Source organism: Ptychodera flava, chromosome 12 (assembly GCF_041260155.1).
Source record: "Ptychodera flava strain L36383 chromosome 12, AS_Pfla_20210202, whole genome shotgun sequence".
Classification (NCBI taxonomy): domain Eukaryota; kingdom Metazoa; phylum Hemichordata; class Enteropneusta; family Ptychoderidae; genus Ptychodera; species Ptychodera flava.
Window position 1 is genome coordinate 22,467,407 of NC_091939.1, and position 27,772 is coordinate 22,495,178.

General features: G+C 38.5%; 1 protein-coding gene and 1 long non-coding RNA gene across 4 annotated transcripts; one reads left to right on the plus strand and one right to left on the minus strand.

The window, feature by feature from the left end:
- LOC139145405 (D-beta-hydroxybutyrate dehydrogenase-like) lies at positions 1 to 27,331 on the plus strand. Of its 3 annotated transcripts, XM_070716550.1 has the most exons (10): positions 1 to 132; positions 1,250 to 1,364; positions 4,589 to 4,756; positions 7,010 to 7,134; positions 14,741 to 14,863; positions 15,567 to 15,670; positions 19,168 to 19,240; positions 20,481 to 20,542; positions 25,978 to 26,031; positions 26,941 to 27,331. In XM_070716550.1, exons 3-10 carry the CDS (start codon positions 4,605 to 4,607, stop codon positions 27,058 to 27,060), a joined length of 813 nt encoding a protein of 270 aa, XP_070572651.1. In that variant the 5' UTR covers positions 1 to 132; positions 1,250 to 1,364; positions 4,589 to 4,604; the 3' UTR covers positions 27,061 to 27,331. The 3 variants fall into 3 exon arrangements, with proteins under 3 accessions (XP_070572651.1, XP_070572652.1, XP_070572650.1); XM_070716551.1 differs by lacking the exon at positions 1,250 to 1,364; XM_070716549.1 differs by lacking the exon at positions 1 to 132 and having other exon boundaries at positions 1,176 to 1,364.
- On the minus strand, positions 9,633 to 12,427 carry LOC139145404 (uncharacterized). Its single transcript, XR_011554916.1, has 4 exons — positions 11,575 to 12,427; positions 10,776 to 11,012; positions 10,494 to 10,672; positions 9,633 to 9,915 (listed from the first exon to the last, which is right to left on the minus strand). It is a non-coding gene; the product is annotated as an uncharacterized lncRNA (long non-coding RNA).
- Positions 27,332 to 27,772: the final 441 nt, after the last annotated feature.

The window sequence follows — 27,772 nt, forward strand, 5'->3', positions numbered from 1 at the left end:
ACCCGCATGGTGCTTGATTAGTTCTATTTGGTAACCGAGATACCGTAGACAGTATCAATAACTGTACAGTAAAGTACGCCACTGCACTACATCCACACACCCGGCTATACATAAAACTGACCACAGCAATAGGTGAGTAATGCCGCCAATTCATTATCGATTGCATTATTCTTATAAAATCGTTGACCAGTCCAGCCTGAGTATACAGTATCCAATGTAGTAGAACAAGTCGGTCTACGAGCGTTACCTCTAACTGCTACAATACAGCCTGACTACAAATTTTCGGACACTGAAAATCTTAAAATTTTTCGATTTTATCTCCTCATTTTCAAAGCCGACTGAGCAAACACAATTATCGCAGTATATTTTTTCCAATAAAAAATGACAGTTTACATTTTCGCGTAGAAAGAGGGCAGGGAAGGGCGGCCATTTTGAATTTCAAGTACAACTCCGATACAAAAGTTTGCACACGACGACTTATTATATACTTGTATTCCTGGATGAGTGACCCGTGATTGTTTTCGCTTTAATCTAAAAGAGAATAGTTTAAAACTTTCATAGGCATGATCTTTCAATCAAATAGTCACTTTATCTCTGCCTTCTACCGGTGAGCTTGTTTTGACCCCGTGACTGATCAAGACATTTCAACGATAATTGTCGCCCCTTGACTTTAATCGTCGCGACAGCATGTCTGTTTGTCTGTATTGCGATTAGCTCTGTCAATGATATTAGAATTCTCTGTGATCTTACATTGGCACTGTGGGAATTATTAACGCACTTAACACGTTAAACGCACTGTCTGGGAAAAACAGCTGGCTAAAAATATTTGCTTTTGAACTGCAACAATTTTAAAATTCACAATCCATTACATTCAAAAATTGCATTTACTTATATACCATCACAAGCCGAGTCGTAGACTACCTGCCAAGCCAGGGGAACCCCTCCGTGGGTTTCATGGCTCATGTATTTCATTCAAAAGTCCTCTGTGTAACTTATATTTTTCCCGTTTTCCTATACGTGATCGCCAACCTAACTATGCTACCCCAATTACATTACGTCGGCACACAACAGAATGCTATTTCGCGCGCGCTGTTGAGTGGGCGACAAAATTTGAGAAATCCTGAGCAAAAAACTCCTCGTTCTGCGCATGTGTATGGAGGACAAACGTAAGCTCTCGGTTGACCCAGTTTCAACAGTTGATGGCTGGAGATCGAGTACTCCTCGTCCGGTATCTCGCTTCACCTTACAGCTAGGGTCACGAGCTGTGTGTGTGTGTGACACCATCCGAGAGCATTGCAACCAGTGTGGGTGGCATGTCCGAGGGAGAACTGACAAAGGCAATTCGATTTTGAGTGAAGAAGCAGGTGAGATTTTTAAGTTTCTGTAAAAAAATGGACTCAGGTTGTAGCAAATTGCCTGTACGTATGACATGTAGTTCATGGCGGGCCACCGTCGCTCTGTATTCACCTTACTGCCAAGGACATTTTGATCGCCAAACCCTGGTTGATTTACTTGGTGGATGGGGTTAGTTTTCAAACAGGATCCGGAACCAAGTGGTATTGTCAAACCATCGGGGGAAGCCATAATTCCATTTGATTTTTATGGGATGTCTATTTTTCTTGAGTATTCAAATTTCGATCTGAAATCAGGGAAGCAGGCAAGTCAAATGTGTCTGCATGTGATTTGTGATTTATATTTGTATCTACGATGCTATCTCTCGCAACAGTAAACTTTGGACAGAAATTTCGTAAGCGACCTTCATACACCTGTGCGCCGATGGCAAACGGTTCCTTCGGTGATTGTGATCGATCTTCAGCAGTCGACATCAAGATTTCGTATCGACATCTAGCATTTCATTCTACACTTTGTACCATCAATATAAGGCTTGCAACTCTCAGCTGGACCCATGTAACATGCTCACGGGTCCAGGGTCAGTTTTTATCATAAAATAAACGCTTTAATGGCCGCTTTTACGTCGTATACATGTCCCACGCTGAGCTGCAGACAACCTCCGGTTAATTAATATTTAAACTATGTTTGACATTAAAAGTTATTCAACTTGTTTACAAGTTGCGTATCATGTCGTATGTACGATATATAATACGTTTGGCGCCCTCGGTCGCTGTGTTTCCTATCTGAGAAAGTTCAACGAATCTGCAGCGCGACTACGCTGTCTTATTGGAGTATATGTGTTTTCCATGACTGCAAATTCTTGTTCTATCATATACCCGTGTCCGTCCATCAAGTTCATATTCAGGAGCCATTCCTGTGATATTACACAAAACCATATGATTAGGTTTCGCTGAACGCAGTGAATTAGTCAACGGCCGCCGCCGTCAGTGATATTTTAGCGAAGCTCTATCAATTGCTATATGCAAATATCAAAATATATGAAACACGAGACAAGAACCAGGGGAACTATCAGTTTGCACAATATAGCATGTAATTCGATGCTGTCCGATAACTTTTGTAACAGAGGGTCGATGTAAATGCTTAACGTGGGTCTTGGCTTTCTCTAAGGTTGTGCGTGCCTGGCTGTTGTCATGCCAGCGCTGTTCAGCTTTTTGGCGCCTGATTCTGTCAAGTGTCAGGGAAACAGCTCGCAATTAGTCTCGTCAACACTTGTTTCCTAGTCGCACTTGCCACTTTTACGGTAGCCCCATTCAGAGACTAGCCGGTAAGCTCGTGGTCGGTTGAAGCTTGAATAAAAGTCATCTGCTTTTCTCTTGAAATCGTGTTGTAAAAGCGTTGATGATCATTTAACCGTTCGTGGAGGAATCGTGTTAGGCAAATAATACCACGCAGCCCTGTTCTCATGAAAGCGATTACACCCACAATTTTAATAGCATCGGGTTCGATAACCGGGGTATTCACTTTAACATGAAAAAATCGGGGAAAATATCCAACGACGACAGAACAAGACAGCTTTAGCGGCGGTTAGGATCTATACTAAAGTATGACAGACAGACTCAAAACTTGATACCCTACGGTACTTTTTGAATTCCGATTCCCGCGCGGAAAATATCATTCGTGACAAAATTTCTCCAGAAAGGGGCAACGATGAGCGTACATGTTACCTATTGACTTGTTACAGCTTTTTACCTCGATAAAGATTTACACTGTTTGAATTTCTGCTTACCTAAGCTGTTTGACAACCCGAAATGCAATGCAAGAATACGTGCAAAAAAAAAGAATACGTGCTACCAGCTAGCATATTACCTCAAACATGAAGTAGTGTACTTATGTGTAACACGATTTGAACTAATTTGCTATAATTGGTATGTTGAAGTAACGTCGCTCATCTGCTTTTCTTCTTTTAATTATACTCTTGTTTTTGAATTACGAGTAATTTGTAATATTGCAACATTCAGCTGTCGGGGACCTAACACGTTTGAGAAATTTGAAAAATATGAAAATCGAATTATCCAAAATTAGTTCAAATCGTGTTATATTATTTTAAGCCCGGTTTTAAGACCATATTTTGTATTCACCAATTGTCCGCATGCTATAGTTAAAGAGTAATAAAAGCTGTTTGAGATCCGAAAAGTGGAACATATTGCAGTGGTGTATACAGCACTAGCTAGTGTCTACCTAAGCAAAGTTTATCCTAGGCCTTTCTATGGAATTCGAAGATTTAAAGTAGAACGAGCATCGAAATTGAAAGACCTGAAGCCCCACTAACTGTATCCTTTAGCATTATTTTTATGATTTTACTTTCAAGCTAAAATACGTTTGTGAGAATGTAGAATTGTAGAATTGATAGCGTTTACATTGAACACTCCGTTGAAATAGGTTCAGAATTGACTACTTAGAGACCGCCTCGAACGGTTTCACTTCGTTTCAACGTAAGTTGCCAGCTTTTTCGTATGTTTTTCTTTCTTTCAAAGACTGACTGACCATAAAGTGCGCCGGCTACATTATATTTGCAACATGCATCAACCTCGTATCGCAGGCTTACAGGCGTTCTGTTTTGTGGGTAGTTTGTAAAAGTGAACAGAAACTACACTTTTACAAACTACCCACAAAACAGAACGCCTGTGCGCGGGGTCCGTCAGACAAAATATCACGTGAACTCATCCCATCGATTTGACCATACAAAGCGTATACATTAAACGGCTTATCACTAAAATTAAACGTACGAAATATGGTTGAATCATAAACCAAAGGATTTGTGGTTGTCTGCTTGAGTAAGTCTCATCGAGTGAATCAATAAATATATACATTTTTTTTTACAAAATGTATCCCGCCTATTCTCTATAGCTTCGACGTGTAAAGCTGACGGGTGACCTGAATGTGACATCTGCTGTCGCTATGAGTTCAAGATAAAAGTTATCAGACAGTGTCCTCGGTCGGACCCTGCATGTATGTTATAAAACAAACAAATGAATTTGGAAAGATTAATGCTGGCAAATATTGAATTTGGAAAGATTAATGATGGCAAATATTATTATTTTAAGTACCTCTGAAAATTCTGCCTCTAAAAGCACTATCAAAGAAGTTTCCTTTGCAGGATCGAGTAGTGGGTTGCTGAGTTGTGGAGGTCACATCTCAATGTCGTGCTTGTGTTTTTTCTCTTTTCACTGTCTAGACTTGATGGAACCAACATGCCAAAGGTGGCCCTGGTGACCGGTTCCAGTGATCGTGAGGGCATTGGATTTGCCATCGCCAAGGCTCTGGCACGCACCGGATATGACGTCATTCTAAGCGGCTCCAGAGAGGACCACAAAGTCACGGACTTGGTGGAGGAAATCAGGAGGTGAAGTTGACCATGAGTATAGACTCTCATAGCCCTGTTTCGTTGTTTATCTGAGCTGGTTACTGCCTTTAAGCTTTACATATGACGAAAAAATCCTTGTTTGTCTTCCAAAGTCTACACCGTTAACGATTGTCGCTTACATCTGGTACAGAACTGATAATGTCAGTCTTCGACAATCATCTACCATTTCCCCAAAAGTCCCCCCTCTCTCTCTCTCTCTCTCTCTCTCTCTCTCTCTCTCTCTCTCTCTCTCTCTCTCTCTCCTCTCTCTCTCTCTCTCTCTCTCTCTCTCTCTCATAGTTTAGTATTTCAAAAGTAACTTCAATTAACTCAGACATGTATGACACACGGTCTGAATTTAACTTTTGTCAATGACGGCACATTTAAATACACACACACACACACACACACACCACACACACACACACACACACATACACACACATATATATATATATATATATATATATATATATATTATATAATATATATATATATATATATATATATGTATATATCACATGAACTGGCCCGTATCTCCACCTGTGTGACGTACATCAACACAGATAAGAAATCCATATTACCCCTGTTGTACGTCATCAACCGGAACTTTTTTTCCTGCAATGGTACCGTTCGTACGTGCACGTCGCGACACAGACCGCTGTGTCGTGATCGATGCGGTGCTCTCATGGCATTTTGACAAAAAGGTGACCCGGTAAATCAAGATATGGAAACATATAAGGCATGTCCAACGAAATTTCGAGTCTCTAAAGCTTTAGCTATTCCCAAGAATCGAATGAGGATACCGTCGATCGTTTTAAAGGCTCAGTAACGTCACGGCTCCAGTCGTAAGGCTCAATGTGGACGTCGTCGTACAGGCGATCGCCACTGCGCAAGCGACGTAGTACCTGGCAATCCCGGTTGGCGATAAACCCGAAAGATACACCTCAACGAAAGTTCAACTTAATGAATGAGTACGGTATAATCTTCGGGAAAGCCACATAGAAGGCACAAGCATAAAGTCATTCGACGAACAACGATAAATTTCCTTCGTCACACAAATTATTCCGTTGTTTCTCGATCGGAATCAAACCTGCAGCGTAAGGCTGTAGTGAAGACATTAGCTGTCGACCTTGTAGCCTTAACTCTGCACTGCAGCGCTGTAGAATCCGATGTATTTCGAAAGTTGACTCGGACAACACTCACAACAGAACAGAGTTCTCGTCAAGTAACAAAACTGGGATGTACCTACGGGCGATATATGTGTCACAGCAAACATCAAAGTCCGTAAGACGAAAACATTGACGACCGAGATGGCCACCGGCGGATACCGGTGACGGTAGTGCCCACTACAAGCGTATAAGCTGACACTCTGCGTGTCATTGATCTGAATCTTTCGGGCTCGTAAAGTCGTAAACTTGTGATATTTTAAAAGCCACAGCATCTCCAAGAATGATATCTACTGTTTCGATCGTGTCATTGCATTAACTTCAAAAATATAATTGTAAATATTCTAAATAACTCAAAATACTATTGTTATCCGTCGCTAGCGCGGAGAAAGCTATGTCCGCCGATGGCAGACTTGCCTTAGCATCGGCCCAGCGCGAGACAATGATTGACACGCGCACGTGACCGAATCCGTATGTCTGATTGGTGGAGATACCATTCGGTGTAACAAAATTTAGGCTTAATCGGATTTATGAATGAAAGTATACCTGTAAACATTTGCACATCTCCTGGGTGACGGACCGCTTTACTCATTAAATAAAACTAATCCGCGTAAATAAAACACAAAATCGCGATAAAAATCATGCACTTTGTTACATTAATTTTGATCCATCCACATCAAAGAAAAATGAGAGGACTGTTCATGTGATAAATATATAATCCCATGGTATTTTTCTCTGTTTGACTTCATCGTATACGAGTGTTTTTCGCGGAGCCGTACAACTTCGAGCCGAAGTATATATATATACATGGTTTTCTTTCGACTGCGCAATTGCGCAAAGTGCGCATTTCGAGCCACTTTTTGCCCTTTAAAAGTTACTGACAGCACGAAAATCGCGCACAAAATACAGCAAGCAATTTCACCCATATGATGATGACCCAAGCACATAGGGTAACCTGTTGTTTCTGCCCCTCCTAAAATTTCAACGTTCCGCACCACAAGTAAACTCACCAGTCGGACCACTGGATCGTTTCGTCTGCATGCCTTCACGAGGTACCTTAACGTTTGATTTGATTGTGTTGCAGAGATTATAAAGTCAAGACAAATTACATCAGAGCAGATCTCAGGAAAGAAGAAAATATTGAGTACCTCTGCCAAGAATGCAATCGTCAGTTTCCGAGCGGGATTGACATTCTTGTCAACAATGCAGGTAAGAGCTCATGACGTCAGAGCTGGAACTTGTCCAAGAGTCGTCTGCTTTTGAAACCGCGTTCGCGTATTTCATGTTCAGTTCTCGTAATTTTTACCATATATACTTTCTTGATATTTGTGGTATGGATTGTCGCATTTAGAAGATACTTGGAATGCTGAAAAGAGCAAAATATAGTACAAAGGAGATAGCAAGACGGTATTAGACTTGCACAGTTCAAAGTACGATGTGCGTCATGTTGTCTGCGCGACCAACTGCGCGCCATAATATCGATATGGAATCTGAACGGCTTGTCGTGTATAGGCCCACATAGTTTTGTGTCATACCTTAAAGTCTACTCGTCTATTAGCTAATCCCTTAGAATTGATTGTAACAGTTGGTATTTTCTTGAAACGAATCATCTGTTCACAAAATAGTGAGTTCCGCTTGACCCTTCCAAGGTATGGGTAGGTTTGGATATAATCCTGAGCTAAACTTGAAATGTTATCGAATAATGTCATGTACTGGCATTATTATTTTGATATTTTGAGAACAGGCAATTTTGAGACAGTGCTTATGATTTCGAGATCCGTTCGAAGTAACCAGGTTCGCTTCTTCGTCCTAAGCAACGTCCCCTTTGCTACCTTAATGCAATTAACTCTCTCTATGCGGAATCTTGATCAACGGAAGTCGACCGTACAGAAAGACGCAGTCGTTTGATGACCTACTTTTCAAGTGGAACGCCTTTTTCCCCTTGTAACCCTACCGTTTGTTTATTTAAGATTTTCCTCGAGCCCCGTCGCAGTAAAAGTGATACTTAGAATAACTTCACGGAACATATGTTATCTCACACCGCATAACAGTCAGTGTGTCGTTATTACGGTGATATCGGCCAGCATTAACGTCCGATATGCTACGAACCTTGTTGGGTGCTTGAGTGCCCAAATGTTAAGACAATTTTGTTTTGTTATTCGGAAAGATAATGTTTCTATGGCTGCCCTATTGGCGGATGCTTGTGTGTTATTTTAGAATACAAAGCCTTACAACATTTTCACAATCTGGTCGTCCAGAGTTATTAACCCGCCAAAAAGCTCTTGTCGGCCTCACCACATGACAAACTGACTCAAAATTCGGCCCAACTATGTAACTTACAACAGCAAAGCACTGAAAAGTGTGCCAACGCCACGAGGTGCGCCCAGCGAAATGTTCAAACTGCGCTGACCGGCAAAGACCGTAACGGCATAGGCGTCTGTCGACAGTCTGGGTTACAGGACGAGCTGAACATAGACAGAATGAACGATACGAATGAATTTATTCAGTATATATAAGGATATATAAGGGCATTAGCCATTAAGTACAAGATAAGGTACATATTCTGTGTCTCACCACTTTGACCTACTCATTTGCGTGACTATGCTGATAAAGGGTCTTCCTTTTTTGAAAAGCAAAATAGATAAATCTGCTTTGTTGATTTAATGGATACTCGTAACGTTTTTCGATGTCATAAGTTTCATGACAAGATTTATACATAACTGGAGGGTCACAGAAATATCTCTTGAATTTTTTCCCTGAAATCTCCATATATTTAATGGACAAATGAGACACACGTGGTACACCGCACCCTAAACTTGACCATCATTACTTACCAAACAATATCTTTTTTATCTTGGTGGTTTCACTCTTTCCCGCTGGCACTGTAGTACACGAATTGATAGTCTTAAGCGGCACAGTGCAGTCCTAAAAATCTTTTTACAAAGTCAATTAATCAACAATAGATGACCAACGTACCGTGTTCAGTTCTTCCATGATAGTTTGCATCTGTACATCTTAACATCTTTGTTTCAAAAAATTAGAGAAAAACTTTCGTTGGCAACACCTTGTAACCAAACCTCAGCAAACCAAAGGTTTCATAAAATTTGCTTTACTCTCTAAAAGTCCAAAACTGTATATTTTTCTCGGTTCTATTGTACTGAAGTCTATGACGTGTAGATGGAATTACTCAGGACCCTTGTGTCACTTTTAAAAGGTTCACCAATATTTCACAATCGTGACTTGTCGATTGAACAAAAGGAGCACATCGACCTGATTCAGCTTTCAGGGAGCTCTTATGAATAGATCGATTTCTGCCTAAAATGTGACGCAAAAAGTTATTTCCAACACATTCGATATCTTTATCTTCGTGGAATCGCGGCAGCATAACGCAAAATTGACATTATTTTACAATCATAAACTTTCATCGCAAAGTTTAGTGTATATTGTCACCTAGATTTGAAAAGGAAAAACGGCTTTGCTGGCTTGGTTAGAAAGTTTTCTGGGCAATAAGGGGCAACATCAAAAGTTCAATATAATAAATCTAACTTAATTGCTTAAGTTTGGCCCCAGACCCCCCCACCCCCCTTCTAACTTAAGTGACCTAAAATTGAAAAACATTGCGGACTCATACTCTCTACTATTTCTTTCAAACGACATACCAATGTACCATTGAATTAAATAAAAATCGAAAAAACCATTATAAAGTAACTAAATACTTTTATTGCAACCCAGAACACAATAACAACAACAACAACAATAAATTTGCACATAAGTCATAGACTCTCCACAGTCGCTATGCCTTGATTCAAGGATCAGGCAAAAATCTCTACTGGTCTTTTGCAAGAATGTCAAGACGCTGAGATTCCGGTCTCCGCGTGTTCCAGCTGATACACAAGGAAGAATCAAATGGCAGGATCTCTTCCAGACTAATAAAGTCACTAAGTGCTTGAACACAGCTTCACTTCGGAATCAGCGAACCAACATCAGCCCCTGCACAATACAAACAAATTAATATTATACAATAAATATTCAGAAATATGGTGCTTTCTAAAATGTATGAATAGCCATGGAAATATGAATTATGTTCCTTAACTTACAGTACAGTGTACTGGTAAGGAATATAATTCACAATTTCATAGCTATTAATTCATATTTTTCTCAGACATGTATCAAAATTTTGAAGGTTACATAGTAAAATTAGATATACTATGACACTGATATATCATCTAAGTACGTTTAGTGTTCGCCAGCACAGTTTGAATACTTGAAGGGTACAATGTATGTCCCCGCATGGACATGTGGGAAATAGAATTCAGGCATTTCCCTCACCAATGTACAGTTGAATTTTTTACAAGTCATTGAGCAAGTATTTAAAACTACTATTTATGTTGAAGCTAAATTTCCATGGAACTTTTCATGCAAGTTACTTTTACTGGCAATTTTAAACTTCACTACAATGTACAACCCTATGTTACAAATTTCAGAATCCTGAGGAAATCCAGAACACAGATTAACATTCAAATATGTCGTGTAATACTATGCCAGGGAACTGACAAAGTATAACTTACCTTGTGCCTGCTAGAAGCTTGAAATTTGACATGCTCTCTCTCACTTCTGGTTTCACTGGATCATTACAGTACTTCTTTTCTTGTATTTCTTCGCTCATAATATAGAGTGGCGGGTGGATTGTCTCTCAAAGTGTTGTGTTTCCTGTTTGTGTTTTCTTAAACCATAGTAGGTTTGACAGCTGAAAGAAAATATATATATATATTTGAATTAGTATCAATCATGTAAATATCTGCAATAAACACGTTCTTTTTTAAAAAACAAAGATGACAAGTTTTTCATACCTAAACTGACACTGCACTGCATCCACCAGTCTAAATTTGCACACCCAGTCATGATAACTTCTGGTTTCATTTGCATTTCTCTTTCTCTCTCTCTCTTGGTTTGAAGCTCATTCTGCCTCTCATTGTAATGAACCAGGAGTTCATGTCTTTCCCCATCAGTTTTGGATGATATTACATACATACAGCCTCGTGGACACAGCTTCACTTCAGAAAGAGATGGACAACCAACATCAGGACCTGAACAATTCAAACAAATAACAATTATATAATAAATGTTTCAGAAATATGATGCTTCCTGAAATATATCAATAGCCATGAAAATATGAATTGTATGATTTTTAATTGCACTATTAAGAAATACAATTCATATTTTCATGGCTATTCATGCATTTCATAAATCATCATATTTCTCAGACACGTACAAAACTTTTGAGGGTTGCATAACAAATTAGATATACTTTGACACTGGTATAACATCTGAGTAGGTTTAGTATTTTCCAGCACATTTTGAATATTAGTAGGGTATATGTACAATGTATATCCCATGGTAAATACATGTTGAATACATGCATTTTCCCTTACCAATGAACAAGTAAAATTTTAACAAGAGCAAGTATGAAGTTGAAGCTAATTTAAACTTTCATGAACCTTTTGCGTTGTTTACTTTTACAGGCAATTTTTATAATATACTTTTGTTACAAATTTCAGTAGCGTGGGAAATCAAGCACACAAATGAACATTAATTCAAATCTGAATGTAAACCTACACTACGCCATACAACTGAAAAAGTACAACTTACCTTGTGCCTGCTGTTTTAGGTGCTTGATATGATTGGTCACTTCAAAAAATGTCATGTAGTGACCACTATGGACGGCACTGAGAGTTGGGGTTGGTAGCTTGTTCCCCATACTCTTAAGGCAACTCATTAGAGTTGTAGCCTTGATAGGGTTTATTGAACAGTGAGTGCACATTGGAGAAGTACATTTGGTGAATTCCAACATATATGTTCTCCTCACACAATGTCTTTGGAGAAATATAGACTCTTTCGAAGCCTTTCCAGAGCTGGTGTCGCTCAGATTTCACGGATTCCCTTTTTGAATAGCTTTTCCACATTTTCATGATCACTGTATGGTGTGTTTGTTTTCCTGCAAGGCACAGGAACTGGTATTATAGGAAAACCATCGTGATCTTTTCTCCAAAACTTATTCAACATTGAAATGGCATTATCAAACACATCTGCATTTTTGTCAGTTTTTTCTGCCTCAGATAAATAACTCTGCTGACATGGAGGTTTACTTTCTCCAGGTAAAGTATTAGGGAGAGTTACAGACACCAACATTTTAGAAAGAGGGGACCATTCTGCATAACTGGTCGTCTATGACAGTTCTCAACTGTTGGAAACACAAAACCATCTGTTTCAAAAGTGCAGCCTTTTCTACAGCTGTCTGAAGCATACCTTTAGAAATAGTATTTAATCTAAGCTTAGAAACGTTTGCAAATTGTTTTTTAGATCAGATACTGCTGTGTAGATGGCGGTTTCATTTGTTGATACTGTTGTTGAACCCCTATTAGGGTAAAGTTGTATGTAGTCCGCCATGGTCTCCACGTATAGAAAATACGTCGCTGCTATGTCCCACAATGGGGACATGAACGATTGGCACCGACACATCGGGGTTAAAATTTCCGATGGACCGAGTTCTAAATCTGATAGGAAACTTTGAATCAATCGCAGTCGGCTCTCACTAGTAAATGCATCCTGTCGTGATTGATCAAAACGAACGCCACTGGTATTCGGGGCTTTTAGGGGTGTACCTTCCGCATTTTAAATGGGAGACCTTTCCTGACTACGCTCATCTGACTCACGATTACCAGTAGCCCTGCGTACGATGCTGTGTGTTCCGCTACAGCTAATTAATCGCCCCGCTCACCACATGAGCGGGGCGATTAGCTGTAGCGGAACACACAGCATCGTACGCAGGGCTAGATTACCAGCAACAGGTTCATCGGAAAAATATTTCAAAATACCGGTAGACTGTAGGCTCGACCTCCTGGGACAAAAACTCAACCAAAGACGATCATTTTTGAATTTGGCATGCCACAATTTCGTTGCGCTCTACTGTACATCAGCACGGGATTTTCCCTGTTGTTTTTTGATATTTAACTCCCAAATCTTGTTCGTTAGTTTCTGAAAGTCGTTCGTAGGGCATTTATACATTGTGTGAGGAGACATATGCGAGAAAATTCGAACTCACCAAATGTGCCTCACTGTCCAAACCCGCAGCCGCTCAGCGTTTCTCAAGGCTAAGTAATGTGTGCGCACGTGCACGTACACACCGGAAACCACCGCGTCCAAGACCCCCATTTTGTAGCGCACATCTCAAATCTCGTACGCTGAACTTCGACCGGGTGGCTGGATCGATTTTAGTGTACAAAAAGCAGCCTTGAAATCGTAAAATTGCCAAAAAGACGTTAAATCGTTTTTGACGGCACAGAAATTAATTTGGTCAAAAAGCCCCACCCCCAAACTTAAGCAATTAAGTTTTTTTTCAAACATCGATCTTTTGACGGCGTCCCTAAACCAGTCTCCATTACTTGATTAAGTTAGACTTTGATATTTGTAGACTGATAAAGTGTATATTTCCTGACCGTTTTCAGTGCACTTCCTCTTCTGAAGACAGCAATTTTCGTTTTGTCATAAATGACCTCCTTTTGCCACATTTTTACAGTTGTCGGATAGCTCGTTTAACAATCTTTGTAATCGTATCATTGTACACCTTATTAGTACAAGATCGTCCGCGAAAAGTAATAAAATCACATAATAATGGCTGAAATATAAACACCTGATGAATAATAATCTCGTTTCAATTCAGTTTCCATGCCGTTTACGAAAAGCAAAATAAAAGTTGAGATATTGTAGGATCTTGTTGTGAACCACAATTACAAGTTGAAAAATGGTTATACCAAGTGGTGTGCGAGCACAAGCTTAAACATTTGTATACATTGAAATTTAACAACAGAAGAGAGTGTCCATTCAGATCAGCTTTAAACTGTTTGTAGAAGAGTAGATAATGTTGAATTCTGTCGACTTCTTTCTCGAAATCTATAAATGCACAAAAGGGTTTACCTTTACTTTGCCACAAATAAAAGAGTATAATAGCATCCACTATGAAAATATTGTTTTGGTACTTCTGTTCGCTTTAAAAGCTAATTGTATATCATAAATTTCACAAAACCCTTGAACCAATTATCAACTTTCTTACGTACAATCGTAAAATAAATTTTACCAATAACAGGGAGATAATTCATACCGCTGTAATTCTCTTTATACATATGGGTAAGGTCATGCCTTTGACCCATTTATTTGTAAATATATCGGCAGAAAGAAATCTTTAAAACGCTTACACAGTGCATGTATAATGGGAAAACCCGACGATGCGTGTTTTACAAATATCACCTGAGAAACCAATCAATATCGGGAGCTTTGTTGTTGTAAGTTGTTTATTGAAATAGGCTACTCCCCAGTAGATAACAGTCAGTCTATGTTAATGTTATCTATCAGAAATTTAGCAGAAGCATAAAAATCAACAAAATCATTATCGGGTACAACAGATGGGCTGAAGAGACCAGAAAAGAGCAGTGAACCATGAATTTCGCTGGATGTTTTTCGATGGTTCAGTGAGTAATCTGTGAATGCCTTCCAAACTGCACGAATAGTTTTATCAATCGCGTCAACCGAAAAGTACACCAGCTTCTTTTGATTAAACTGTTTCTTTTTGTATTCAACCAATTCATGATACGACAGAATGTGAATGTGAAAGAAAGTCGTACCTTTACAAGGCATGGCCTGGTCTAGTTAACTATTTGCGGACTTTTTCTTCATCGTGACGTAGCTAGGAGGCTCTATCTCATATCTCACTCTCATATTTTCGGATTCGAATCATACCATATACGTATGCCCCTTTCAGGTTTTGGAGAAGTGTTTCCGATCGAGTCCTACCCAGCGGATCGATACAATGACCTCATTGCTGTGGTGCTGTCGGCTCCGTTCCATCTTATACGAATTCTGCTACCTGACATGAAGACCAAAGGTAAGACAGAGACGCAGGTATACTTTAGACAGACAGACAGACAGACAGACAGACAGACAGACAGACAGATACATACATACATACATACATACATACATACATACATACATACATACATACATACATACATACATACATACATACATACATACATACATACATACATACATACATACATACATACATACATACATACATACATACATACATACATACATACATACATACATACATACATACATACATACATACATACATTCCGATATATACATACAGACTCTATAGACGTAGACAACTACTGATAGTCGTCTGGGGATAGACAGACAGATACATGGGCAGACAGACGCACAAAAAATCGTCTTGCCGAAAAGGACAGAAACAGAAATAAACGGCACGGGTTTCGCTCGAAAAATCGGATGTACGCCTAGTATCATGACGTTTGAAAAATATATGTCTATATAATAGCTAGCCAACTTCGCCCCATACAACAGAATAAGCTCTCACATGGAGAAATACACTGAAAAGGTATGTGTCATCGATGACACAATTACTCGCTGAATATTAAAATAACGTGATTTGTACAAAATTGTTTCAGCTGGTACGACGATTACTGCCTAGCTGCAGTCTGTCATATTTTGGCTATATGAGCTAGCATGTACACAGAAACAATGCCAATGTATTAACGATTTCCGTTCGCTTTCAGGGTGGGGAAGAATTATCAACATCACCTCCGTTGGGGGCGTTAGACCCTCCCTCTTCATGAGCCCATACTGCGCAGCCAAACATGGTCTGAACGGACTTACAAAGGTAATGTTCCAACGGTTTGCATAGCTGGAAAGCTTTTGCCTCAGAAACCGCTCAAATGACGCATTTGACCTCAGAGCGATACCCCCTTCCTTTGCTCTTAATTTAAAAAACTACTAACACCCACACATCTATTTTAGGGTTGGCAGATTTGCTTTTTGCCAAGTCACCACAATTAGCACTCTTTTTTCACAGAGAAAACAATGAAATCCTAAGGGCAGAATACAGATATGTCCTTGTCAAACGTAATTTTAGATTTGACCTTTTTTTAATAAATAAAACTTGAAAAGCGAATGACTCAGCGAAACCAAAAATAGATGAGTGGGTCTTTAACTCATGCAGAAAACTAACATTATCAAAAAATACTTAAACGAAAACTACAGAAATAGCCTTAAACATCCTATATATTAATACCCGCTCATTTGATTTTTGCTTCGTCATTAGTCACTGAAGTTCGAGAACAAATTACTTTTTAACGGTAAATGTACATTAGTCTGATGTACAGGCAGAGTATATTTCAGTTTGTTGAACCGGGGTGACTCAGCAAAAGCTCAATGAACGAAACCAAAATTGATGAGTGGGTGTTACTTGGCTACACCAACCAAGACAGTGAAAGGGACATCGCTGGGAGACCCAATGTGGTGTTTCAGCACTTTCTAATGATATTATTAAGAACCTGCAGTATGGTTTGTGCGTGTTGATAGCCCTTTCATAACCCATTTACCTCCATTTTTAACTTTTAAAGCGTTATCTGCGACCGCAATGTGTCCTAAAATCATTTGTTTTTACCCTTATATATATATATATATATATATATATATATATATATATATATATATATATATATATATATATATATATATATATATATATATATATAGTACAGGTTTAACTTAGTGTCTGCATATATATATATATATATATATATATATATATATATATATATACACATATATAAGAGATGAATATCAGCATGATTCATCTCATATATATATATATATATATATATACATATATAAAGAGATGAATATCAGCATGATTCATCTCATATATATATATATATATATATATATATATATATATATATATATATATATATATATATATATAGGAGAGATAAGAGATGAATATCAACATGATTCAAAATCTTGTCTTATAAAATATTTTTTTCTGAACTTAATTACGCAGAACTGTCTGGCTGTCGGTATCAGTTGCCCTGTTAGACCATTGATACGTAACGCACGTCATATATATGAGCGGGTGGACATTTCTGTTCCTACATGCTATTTGCTTTCAGGTTTGATCAAGTGGATGGCTATGTCTGTTCTCGGCAAAGAGATCTTGGTGCGATAATTGTTTGTTCGCAACACTCTTCCCAGGGAAGCGGGAAAGGCATGTTTTGGGATAATATCTATACAATGTCATTTGAAACTGAAGTTCTACCAGTGACATTGAACTGGGAAATATAGTATTTCATACAAAGTATGGTTAAACCCTTTTTATAAAATCCATGCGAAATCTCACGACTATTTGCTTTTACTTCCCAACATGCACCACACACATGATACAAATCTTTCAGATATAAGGTACCCAAGATATTTTCAATTGCTTGTTGAATGCTAATATTCTGTACAAACTGTGCAACAAACTCTGTACAGTAAGTCACTTAATTGCGAATTAGAGGGAAACTGTTATGTGTTCTATCAATTTAAGACACGCTCCCATCTGAATGTGGATCACGCCACCAGGACCAGACAGGTTTCCATTACCTTTCACTACCATTCTATGAGATCATGATTTATGAACCATACAAGTATGGACAGGATGTGCGTAAATAAATATAGACATAGATCTAAATGACATGAATTATGTCTTTATGTATATTACGTACATTTACATGTAAATATATCTATACATAATTTTATCTATATACACAGAGATACAATGTATATATATACATATATATATGAAATATATATATATATATATATATATATATATATATATATATATATATATATATATATATATATATATATATATATGCAGATAAGTAGAATACATGACCTTTCTTCGCTTTACTTGCTATATCAATGTCTTTAGAGTCGGAATAGCTCTTCCTGTATATAGAATGTTAACTTTGAACAGTCTCATGTATTAGTCGAGGTCTGTTTTCTCGTGGGATTCTATCCAGCTCCTCTTTTCACTCAAGTTCTTTTGTCGTTCAAGCGATAAATGTCGACAGAGAATGATAGAAGAATCCCTTTGAGAATGGCCAGGCAGGAAACCCCGGTAGAATGGTCAGGCGGGAAACCGCAGTAGAATGGCCAGGCGGGAAACCCCGGTAGGATATTGCTTTATATGTAAGAGGAGTAGCAAGTTCTGTCATCGTCGATTACGCCAGGAGTCAAAATATGAGCGTGTAATCCTAATAAATTGACGTCGAGCAAAAGCAGAGCGTCAGAATTTCACAAATTTTGAGTAAGAAATAGTTACCACCAAGTGATCAATGTTCATACTATAACCCTATCCTTTACAAAGTATTTCAGGCATTTAGTTTCGCACTTATCGCTCAGCGTCCAACATTCACTCTCAGTGTAGACTCATCGCCCACGTCACATAATGCAACGTGTCCTGCGGGCAAGCCTCGTAATTTGTTGACATATCCACGATATAATGGGCGTTGCACGTCGCGTATGGTGGCAGATGGTATTTTTAGCTCCGATTTGAAACATATTTATAGCTGGCATCTGGTATTTTTAGTTCCTGTCCGAGAGTTGGATTGGTTTCCTCACTGCAACACTAGAATCCATAATTTGAGGATGAGCACTCCAAGGGTGTTCGTGCAGCATGATGTGGAATTGATCATAAACATTGGAGAGTCATATTTATTTGTTGTGAAGTGAGCTATAACCGACTCAACATGATGTACACTCACAAAGGGGTGAGACTACCTAGCTGTTTATAGCCATGCAAGCAGCATTTCCCTATGGTATTATCATATCTCGTGACTGTACCAGTCACCCCGCTCCCATGTCAAGAAAAACACCTCAGTGTGCATGGTTGATCGTGGTCAGTATTCATAAGGTTCACTGCAATTTGTAGGAAATGAGAAAACCTTCCGTCGTGCAAGGGTGATCACGGGAGGATGAGCAACAGACCGATGCTAAAAACCAAATTCAAATATTAGACGCGTGAGCGACAGTTTTTCATACATTATTGTTTTATTTCGGGTATTCTTGACGATGATATATCTAAACTGTGCTCCTTCCTGCCAACCCTGTGTGGTGATTTTCGCCTTGTCCCCAATTATCATCGGTCTAACTGCATGTATGATCTGAGGACAGTCCGCGGCGTTCCCGTTATTAGAACGCACGCGTGTTCTGTCCCAAATCGAAATCGTCTAATTTTACAGCACTAAAAAGACATCTGATTCATTTGTGAAACATTACTTAAATTGATCTCTCTATTTCCGTTCCTCTCATTCAACCCACTTACAGGCTGTTGCCAAGGAAACAGCGGAATACGGAATCACGTGCAACGCTATCATGCCGGGAGTTGTCAAAACTGGGCGTAAGTAATTGAAACTAAAACTACCAGTTAAACAAACACGTGTCTTATTTCTTTGTTCCGTATGCTGCGGATGAAACCGATCAGTTTGCAGCACGGGTGGCAAAGGTCATGTAGTATTACGCAGTGAAACCAGTTTACATATACATTGTAAAGCGTCATCCATAGCGTGTTGTGGGGAAGCCTTACTTTATGATATTTAAACTGTCTGATCAACGGACAGACGGACAGAAATAGAAAGATTGATAGGTTGATGGATGGATGTATGGTTGGATGGTTGAATCAATGTATTGATAAACAGACAGACAGACAGACAGACAGACAGACAGACAGACAGACAGATAGATAGATAGATAGATAGATAGATAGATAGATAGATAGATAGATAGATAGATAGATAGATATAGAGAGAGACAGCTAGATAGGTAGGTAGGTAGGTAGGTGGGTGGGTGGGAAGGTAGGTAGGTAGGTAGGTAGACGCATCGACGGACAAGCTGATCAACGGAGGGACGAGCAGGCAGACATACAGGCAGGCAGACAGACAGACAGATGGACAGGAAAGACCGGGGAAACGAAGAGAGCACAAGATTAATATTAAAGATAAGGAAAGACGACGACAGAAAAACGAATATCGACAACGAAATTGTGGAGAAAGAGCCAAAGAAACTAACATTATGTTTTTAGCTCTGTCAGTCATAACCGTTGTCTTGTGATCTCTAACACCAATCACATTTTATATGACAGTCTAGACAGCCCATTCTCGAGTGCCGTTCTAAAGTGTAGACCGCAAATTAAATCACAAATCAAATATTCGACCAAAATCATGGCACTGGGATTAGACATCTGAGTAGACGTGAAGGTTTCAATCAAGTTGCGTAAAGTGAGTAAATTTGTCACCAGAAAGAATGCGATATCAGGTATTTCCTGTGGCGAGTTTTGGCGCGCAGTTTACTGGTGTTCATAAATCTTACAATTTTACATGATCAAGAATGTTTTAAGGAAATGTATATTTCACGTTTTTCGAATGGTACCCACCGGTTTATCACTATAGGTACATCGAATATACAACAAAAATAGAAACAATAATCATCATCATGATCATTATCATCGTATCATCAACATCAACGTCATCATCTTCATCTTCATCACTATTATTTTGTAATTATTATTATTATTATTATATCATCATCATCATCGTTGTTATTGTTGCTGCTGTCGTTGATTCCTATGTCTGTTGTTTCAGTGACTAGGAGAGGCATGGAGATGCTGGCGGAAATCGAGGGAATTCCTACGGAGGAGATGGCGGTGAGGAAAGCAAATTGTTTATTGTTATGAAATACTCCCTCTATTGTGAACAACAACATTTAGCAAATATATAAAACGTTTCGTATTTGCAGGGAGTAGAGTTTCACCGATCTCGGCCTTATTTAAGAAACGTTAGCCAAAAAATTTTTGCGGCACCCAAACTTCGCACCCAGCAGGGCCGAGCTCTTGATTTCACCACATATCGAGTTGAGAACTTCTTTGGATAATTTTGTACAATACGGTGCACGTGCTGTCATTAATATTCCGAAGTAAATGACATTTTCATTGATAAACTCATGGAACAAATGTATATTAAAGCTACATGTACAGTTGTGTAGCTGTAGTTTCCAGTCATTGTTATTCTGTCTTTAGAATACAGTTTCTTGATTTACACCCAAATTGTGTCGAAATACCAAGTATACAAATTGTGAACGCAGTCTTTACGTGTGTGACGTCATTATCAACGACTAGAATTCTAGTCCAGGCTAGAATTCTTTCTCACCAATATCAGACAATTTTTTGCTCACGTGTTCACACACGTGAGCATATGTCGCAGCGATGTCTGTCTGTCTGTCTGTGTGTCTGTCCGTCTGTCTGTCTGTGTGCTCGATATCTCAAAAATGGCTCATCAGATCAGAATCAAATCTGGTACATAGATTCAGTTTGCAAATGGCAAGAACTGATTAGTTTTTGGTGGGCGTGCCTTGCTTACTTTTTGCTCATTTGCATAATTAATGATTTTAGAAAAAACAGATATATTGATAACGACTGCACACAATTTGATGAGATTTGCTACAAATGTTGATCACACCAAGAAATATCAGCTGTGAAAGATATTAAAGGGTGACATAAAAGGTAATGGATAATTTGCATATTTAATGAACTTTCCTAATTAGGGATATATATCTGATTTGACTTGATCAAAATTGACAAAACTTGGTATGTATATTGAAGATACTATGATTTAACATTATTGAAAGTCATTAAAGTATTCATCAAACTCTTAATTTGCATATTTAATGAACTTTTGAAGTTAGGGATATTTATTTAAATTGACTTGACCAAAAATGATGAAACTTGCTATGTACTGTAAAGATACTATGATATAACATTGTTGAAAGTAATTTAACTTTTTTACTTCAGCCAATTCCTTATTTGCATATTTAATAAACTTTCCTAATTAGATATATATATCTAAATTTACTTGACCAAAGTTGATGAAACTCACTATGTACATTGAAGATACTATGATATAAAATTATTGAAAATCATTAAGCAGTTTTACATCAGCCAATTCCTTATTTACATGTTTAATGAACTTCACTAATTAGGGATATATATCTGAATTGACTCGACCGAAGTTGATGAATCTTGCTACATATATTGAAGATACTATAAAACAACATTATTGAAAGTCATTCAACTTTTTTACTTCAGCCACTTCCTAATTTGCATATTAAATGAACTTTCCTAATTAGGTATATTTATCTATATTGACTAAACCAAATCTGATGAAACTTGCTATGTACATTAAAGATACTATGATACAACATTGAAAGTCATTAAGTATTTTTACTTTTGCCAATTCCTTATTTGCAAATTTAATGATGAACTTTCCTATATTAAGGATATTTATCTGTCTTGATTAGACCAAAGTTGACGAATTGCTTTGTACGTTAAAGATACTATGATAAGATATTATTAAAAGTAATTTAACATTTTTACTTCAGCCAATTCCTAATTTGCATATTTAATGAGAACATTTCAGTCAATTCCTTATTTGCATATTTTAATGAACTCTCCTGATTGGGGATATATACTTGGATGTAGAATCAATCTGTGGTGAATATTATTCATTTCGTTGATCATAACACTTTCAAAGAAGTTGCAAACATGTGGCAAAGGTTCATGTTTACACATAACTGCAATATAATGAAACACGTGAGCATTTTCAGTTCATATCTGGTTATAATACTTTGTAATTCGACACATTTTGAGAGAAGATTAAGAACATGAACTTGTTTTGTGAACATGAGAGAAAATGCCGAGAGAGTTTGACCGGTTGACCTCGCTGTTAATTTTATGCAGGAAATTACAATAACAATGCTTGGTCGAATGACGCAGTGCCTTGAGGGTGGGATCACCAGTGGTATATGGGGAGGAGTACCTTCCCGATGGTGATAAGTGGTGCAGATTACCGTCGCCTAGGTGACTGGCGTATACGCGTGCCAAAAGACACCTATGGTTGATTTCCTGTTGACCAGTCGGATGGCAGAGTTGCAAATACCTGGACTGAACCATTTGGTTTTTTGTGGGTGTCGGTGGTACTTTGACAATATAAGTAAAAATGCACATATATTGAGTTTATTGTCTTGTTTATGAGCGGGCAGTATTTCCAACAGCATAAATTATGTGCATTTGCCCTTGAAGGAATAAATAATTTTCGAATAAAACATCGCGAATGTAACTACATTCCTTAAGCTCGACGTACACTTAAGTGCCCCAAAGAACCATGAAATCGCCCGACTTTCGATTAAAGAGATGAGTTTTGCCAAACCGCGTATACAGAAAAAGTGGCAGATGACTTATTTTTAGAATCATAGACAGTATAGCGAGATGTAAAAAATGTGAAACAGGCTCCCCACCTAACTATCCTAAATGTTTTTGTGTCGAGTTTGTGTTTGATTCGTTTCGAAAATGTGTTCCTACATTCTTATCCGATTGTTTGTGTTAATGAAATGTTTGTTTCGCTTTGGATATTTGTAGAGAAGTTTGGATTAGTGTGTACGGTAATGTTTTGTTTGTGTGGGGAAAGCTTATGGCGAGACGCAGCCGGACCTATGTTGTTACAAAAGTTGATAGAGTCGCCCTTTGACGCTTGCGTTTCGAAACCCGAGTGTGGTTTCTCATCAGTCGCAGTGTAGATTCTTTCCTTAGTTTTGTGTTTGTGAAAATTTATTTTAATGCATTTTAGTGGTCTTGCTTTCCGATTAGCGAGGCAAGTATATTAATTTTGGTCACGTTGTGAGTCCGTTTGGTGGTTCGGTTTGTTTTTTTATATTTCTTTACTTCGGTAAATTTTGTTTTGACTGGTGTGTCTTTTAGATTTTTGCGGAGGTTTGTGAATTTTTAGGCAATAAGTACCACTGCGGGGTACGGATTTTATGTTTATTGGATCAAGATACTTACAAGTATCCTGTTGATGTGCTTGTTCTCGTACATTTTAATTAATAGTTCATTTACTTTGTTTACTGTTTGTTCTGGCTTGTTGTGTATAATACTGAGTGTTACGTAATTGCCTTCGCATTCGAGTACGTAATCGTTTGTGTTGACAATAACGAAAAACGACCCTTGTCGAAGGGTTATTTTCCCAAATTTGTCCAATGTTTGCAAGCTGGTTTATCGCGATTCTTTTGGCACGCGACATGTTTTGTTTCCTTGTTTGAAAGGGTATCTCTAGAAGTGCGAGTTTAGCAGCTTCAGATAGCTTTCAAGTTTTTGTTTTTTTGTTGTTCGTGGAGTCCAATTTGACTTTTCTTTGAATTGGTGTTGTTGCGATTGTTTGTGTCTCACGATGTAGCGTAGTCACATTATACGACTTTATTTGTTGAAATCCTGAGGTGGTTTTATTCTGTTTGGTTTTGTTGGTGTCCGAATGAATTTTAAGGCTTTTGCCTAGTACTATTTTTCGGAGTTTCATAGTTTGAGCGATGATAGGTTGTTGTTGAATTTCATGTTGTTGTCGGCTTTTCTTTGGAAATAGCTGATTTATTTCCACGGCCATGTTTTCTGTTACGTTACTGTGATTGTTTATTTTGTATTTAATGTTGTGTTTCAGTTGTTTGTTATGTGTACGATTTTTGTTATTTCTTTTAAGTGTTTGTGTGTTCTATGTCATCTTATCGTATTTTTTGGTAGTTCCCTTTTTGGAGTATTTGGTGGCCCTGAAAAGGCCGCTTGGTATGGTTTTTGTTAGCGCTTGGCGCGTTTGTTTTGGCGATAAGCCTAGCTTTTTATGCTTCTTTTCGCCGATTCGATGTGCTTGGTGAGTAGGTGTTTGCCGCCTTCTTGTCACTGTGTGTGCTTACATGGACAGTCTGCATAGCCCTTGAATGTGGTCTCGATTTTGATCAAACTTACAATTTAGGAGTATATATCAAAACTGATAAATGATTTATGTGATTACTGTAGCTATAGATAGGCTACATTCAGGACGGGCAGCGACGGGCAGTAATTAGTAGGCAAAACAGGTGGTTTTCACCGTGGGCAGAACTCGGTGCAATGATACTGAACATTAATAGTAAGCCTGTCACCTTGAATGCTGTAGGTGAAACAAGGACACACGATGGTACAAACAACACCACAAGTGAAACGTACACACAGAAATACACGCGTTCCTACGTTGTGCCCACCCGGGCCACGCGATTAAAATATGACTGATACTGCTGGATAGTGTTAATTGGGTCGGTAAACAGTCAATTAATAGTTTAATTGACTACCTGGGTGATTGGCAGGTCGTGTCCAACGACGCATATGCAAAGCAGGCCAAAAGACAAAAGCCCCCAAAGTTATTGACAGCTGGCCAGGGGTCACCATGAATACGTAATGAAGCTTCACTACGCAGAAACTGCGTAGTCAAGCCCTTCTTAACCGGTCAAACTCTCTCGGCATTTTCCGGCATGGAAACACAAATGATGACAGTAGAGTTGCAGCTAAGTCCCCGTGTGAGCTGCAGTCGATGCAGAATTTTGTGTACAATTTTTAAAACAAAGTAATATTGTATAGTGGCACTGCTTAGGATGATTTGAAGGCATGTCACATACAGCGCCCATGATCATGGTTAGGGGGTGTATCTGAATCAGTGCCTCTGATAGGGCTTTCACAATCTTGATAGCCAGAGTGCCAAATGTAAACAGCCAAACACCTTGCCATCCGAAACGACAGTTCAGTCGCATGTTCAAACTGAAAGAAAGAATGTCTGCTTGCATTCATCAACAGTTGGATTGCCACGCATTCATCGCACGTATCAACCACGAAGCGCGTCACCTCTGTAACCAGGTAACCACAAGAACTGACTCACACATTCCCATTTGAAACCTGTCAACTATCTTCAGTTCAAAATCTGAAACTTGGGTTTCTATATATGATGGCGAGAAGTGACAGTGAGCCGTGATTTTTTGCTAAAGACTCGGCCCGCACGCAACGTACGATTTTTGCCGTCCACAAGGTGTACTTTACCTCAAGCATGACTTTATATCAGGAAATATGAGTTTACGAAAATGGACACTTGTTTGGATTGTTTGCGCAAAGGCCACCCGCTAGCAAATACTCATATACCTGTAGGACTTTAGTTGATATTTCAAAATGTCAGGTCTGACGTCATCGCCGATATGACACGCGATTAAAATTAATCCTTCAATATTTTTTTTCCACAGAGAAACTTCCTCCACGATAAACACCCCACGAAACAATACGTACTACCGGAGGATGTGAGTATTTCGCCTAAATTTATCTTGGCATGAGATCAGTCAGATTCCTTCTCTGTGAAGCAAGTTTATTGAACCTGATGCAGAACTAGTGATCGAGATGTAGGTTTTTTTCATTACATCATTCGCGTCTACTTACGTGTCCGTGGGTGGTTACGATGGTAACATCCCTTCTTCGATAAGTTTATTTCGCAAACCATTATTAATTTTTCATCGAACAAATTGATTCATTGCGTTAGCTTGAATTCTTTTAACATAGTAACGTACAATAAAAAACGATCGGGCATCCTCATGGAAGATTCACCGTAGTGGGCTCTCTCTCTCTCTCTCTCTCTCTCTCTCTCTCTCTCTCTCTCTCTCTCTCTCTCTCTCTCTCTCTCTCTCTCTCTCTCTCTCTCTCTCTCTCTCTCTCTCTCTCATATCGGATCATTTTATACAGAACCCGTTATCATCTTATGCAGTTTATCATGGCAAATAATGGGATTTTATCATATTTCGGCTATGTCATTTCAAGGACCCTCCCAAAATGCATCTTCAAAAATAATTTCTATTGCTCCCAGCTGTAGGTTAAATACATGTAAATAAGAAGAAAAGTGAAGCATTATGGAGGCCAAGTTGGATTTTTGTCATTGAGGGATCTACTATATAACATTGCCCGGACCAAAAGTATAACAAATTATACATAAATTTGTAAAGTTTTGCTCCATACAGTGACTGCAAATCTTTCCCTCAGTGGCAATTTCGTTTCCATAATCACCTTTCATATTTCACATTTTTTGCACCCTCAGATATGGGACTTCCTAAAATACACAGTGAAGAAATAACTTCTGTTGCAATTAGTCCCAGCTATTATCCCTTGTTTTAGAGCCGCCACTAGTATCTGATATTGTTTCTTTCGTTTTTTTTCGCCAGATAGCTGAGTTTGCAGTGTTTCTGTGTTCGCAGTCAGCATCTCAACTAACCGGATCATGCTTGCCGATAGATGGCGGTCACACGTTGAACACACGTACTGATAGCGGGAGCAAACTCTGACTCAAGGACCCGGATGTATTTTTTGCCATTCATGTATAAACAGCGAAATTGTAATTGATCACCCATAATGCAACTGCCGAAATACTGTTTTTTTAAAGGAACACCATTCGATGACGATGTAAGTTCTATGTTTATGTACAGGGCGTTGGAAACTATGATGTCATCAAATCGCTGCAATCAAATAGCCCGGCTGTCGAGCATTTAAAAGTGGCGCGGGCATGTCGAAAATGGATAAACTTTCCACTAATAAAAGATTATTTACCTCAAAGAATTGAAAGTTTTATTTATAACGTAAAAATCGCCAATAGAGGAACCTCTTCTTGAAATATTGTTTCTCAGCATAATGGTTCGAAAAGGACCAATGAAATTGCACCAACCTATCACCTATGTGCTGCTGTTTATATCTCATGAGTTCTTTTTCAAATTTCACCACTGAATTTCTCCTTTGACTTCGGAGAGGACCGATAAACTTACAAACTCATGGGACCCATCTTATTGCTGTCCTTGCTTCTTAAGATTGTTTTAAAATTTCACTCCACGTTTATTTTGTACCTTACATGTCAAGACCTACCTACTACCAATACAATGGAACATCCCATCACAGCACCAGGGCATCGTAAACTTAATTTACACTTGTGTCGAGAGATCCCATGATATGCCACAAGTTTTCGCCTTCTGTTCAAAATTTTGAATTGTAACAGATGTCTATCTA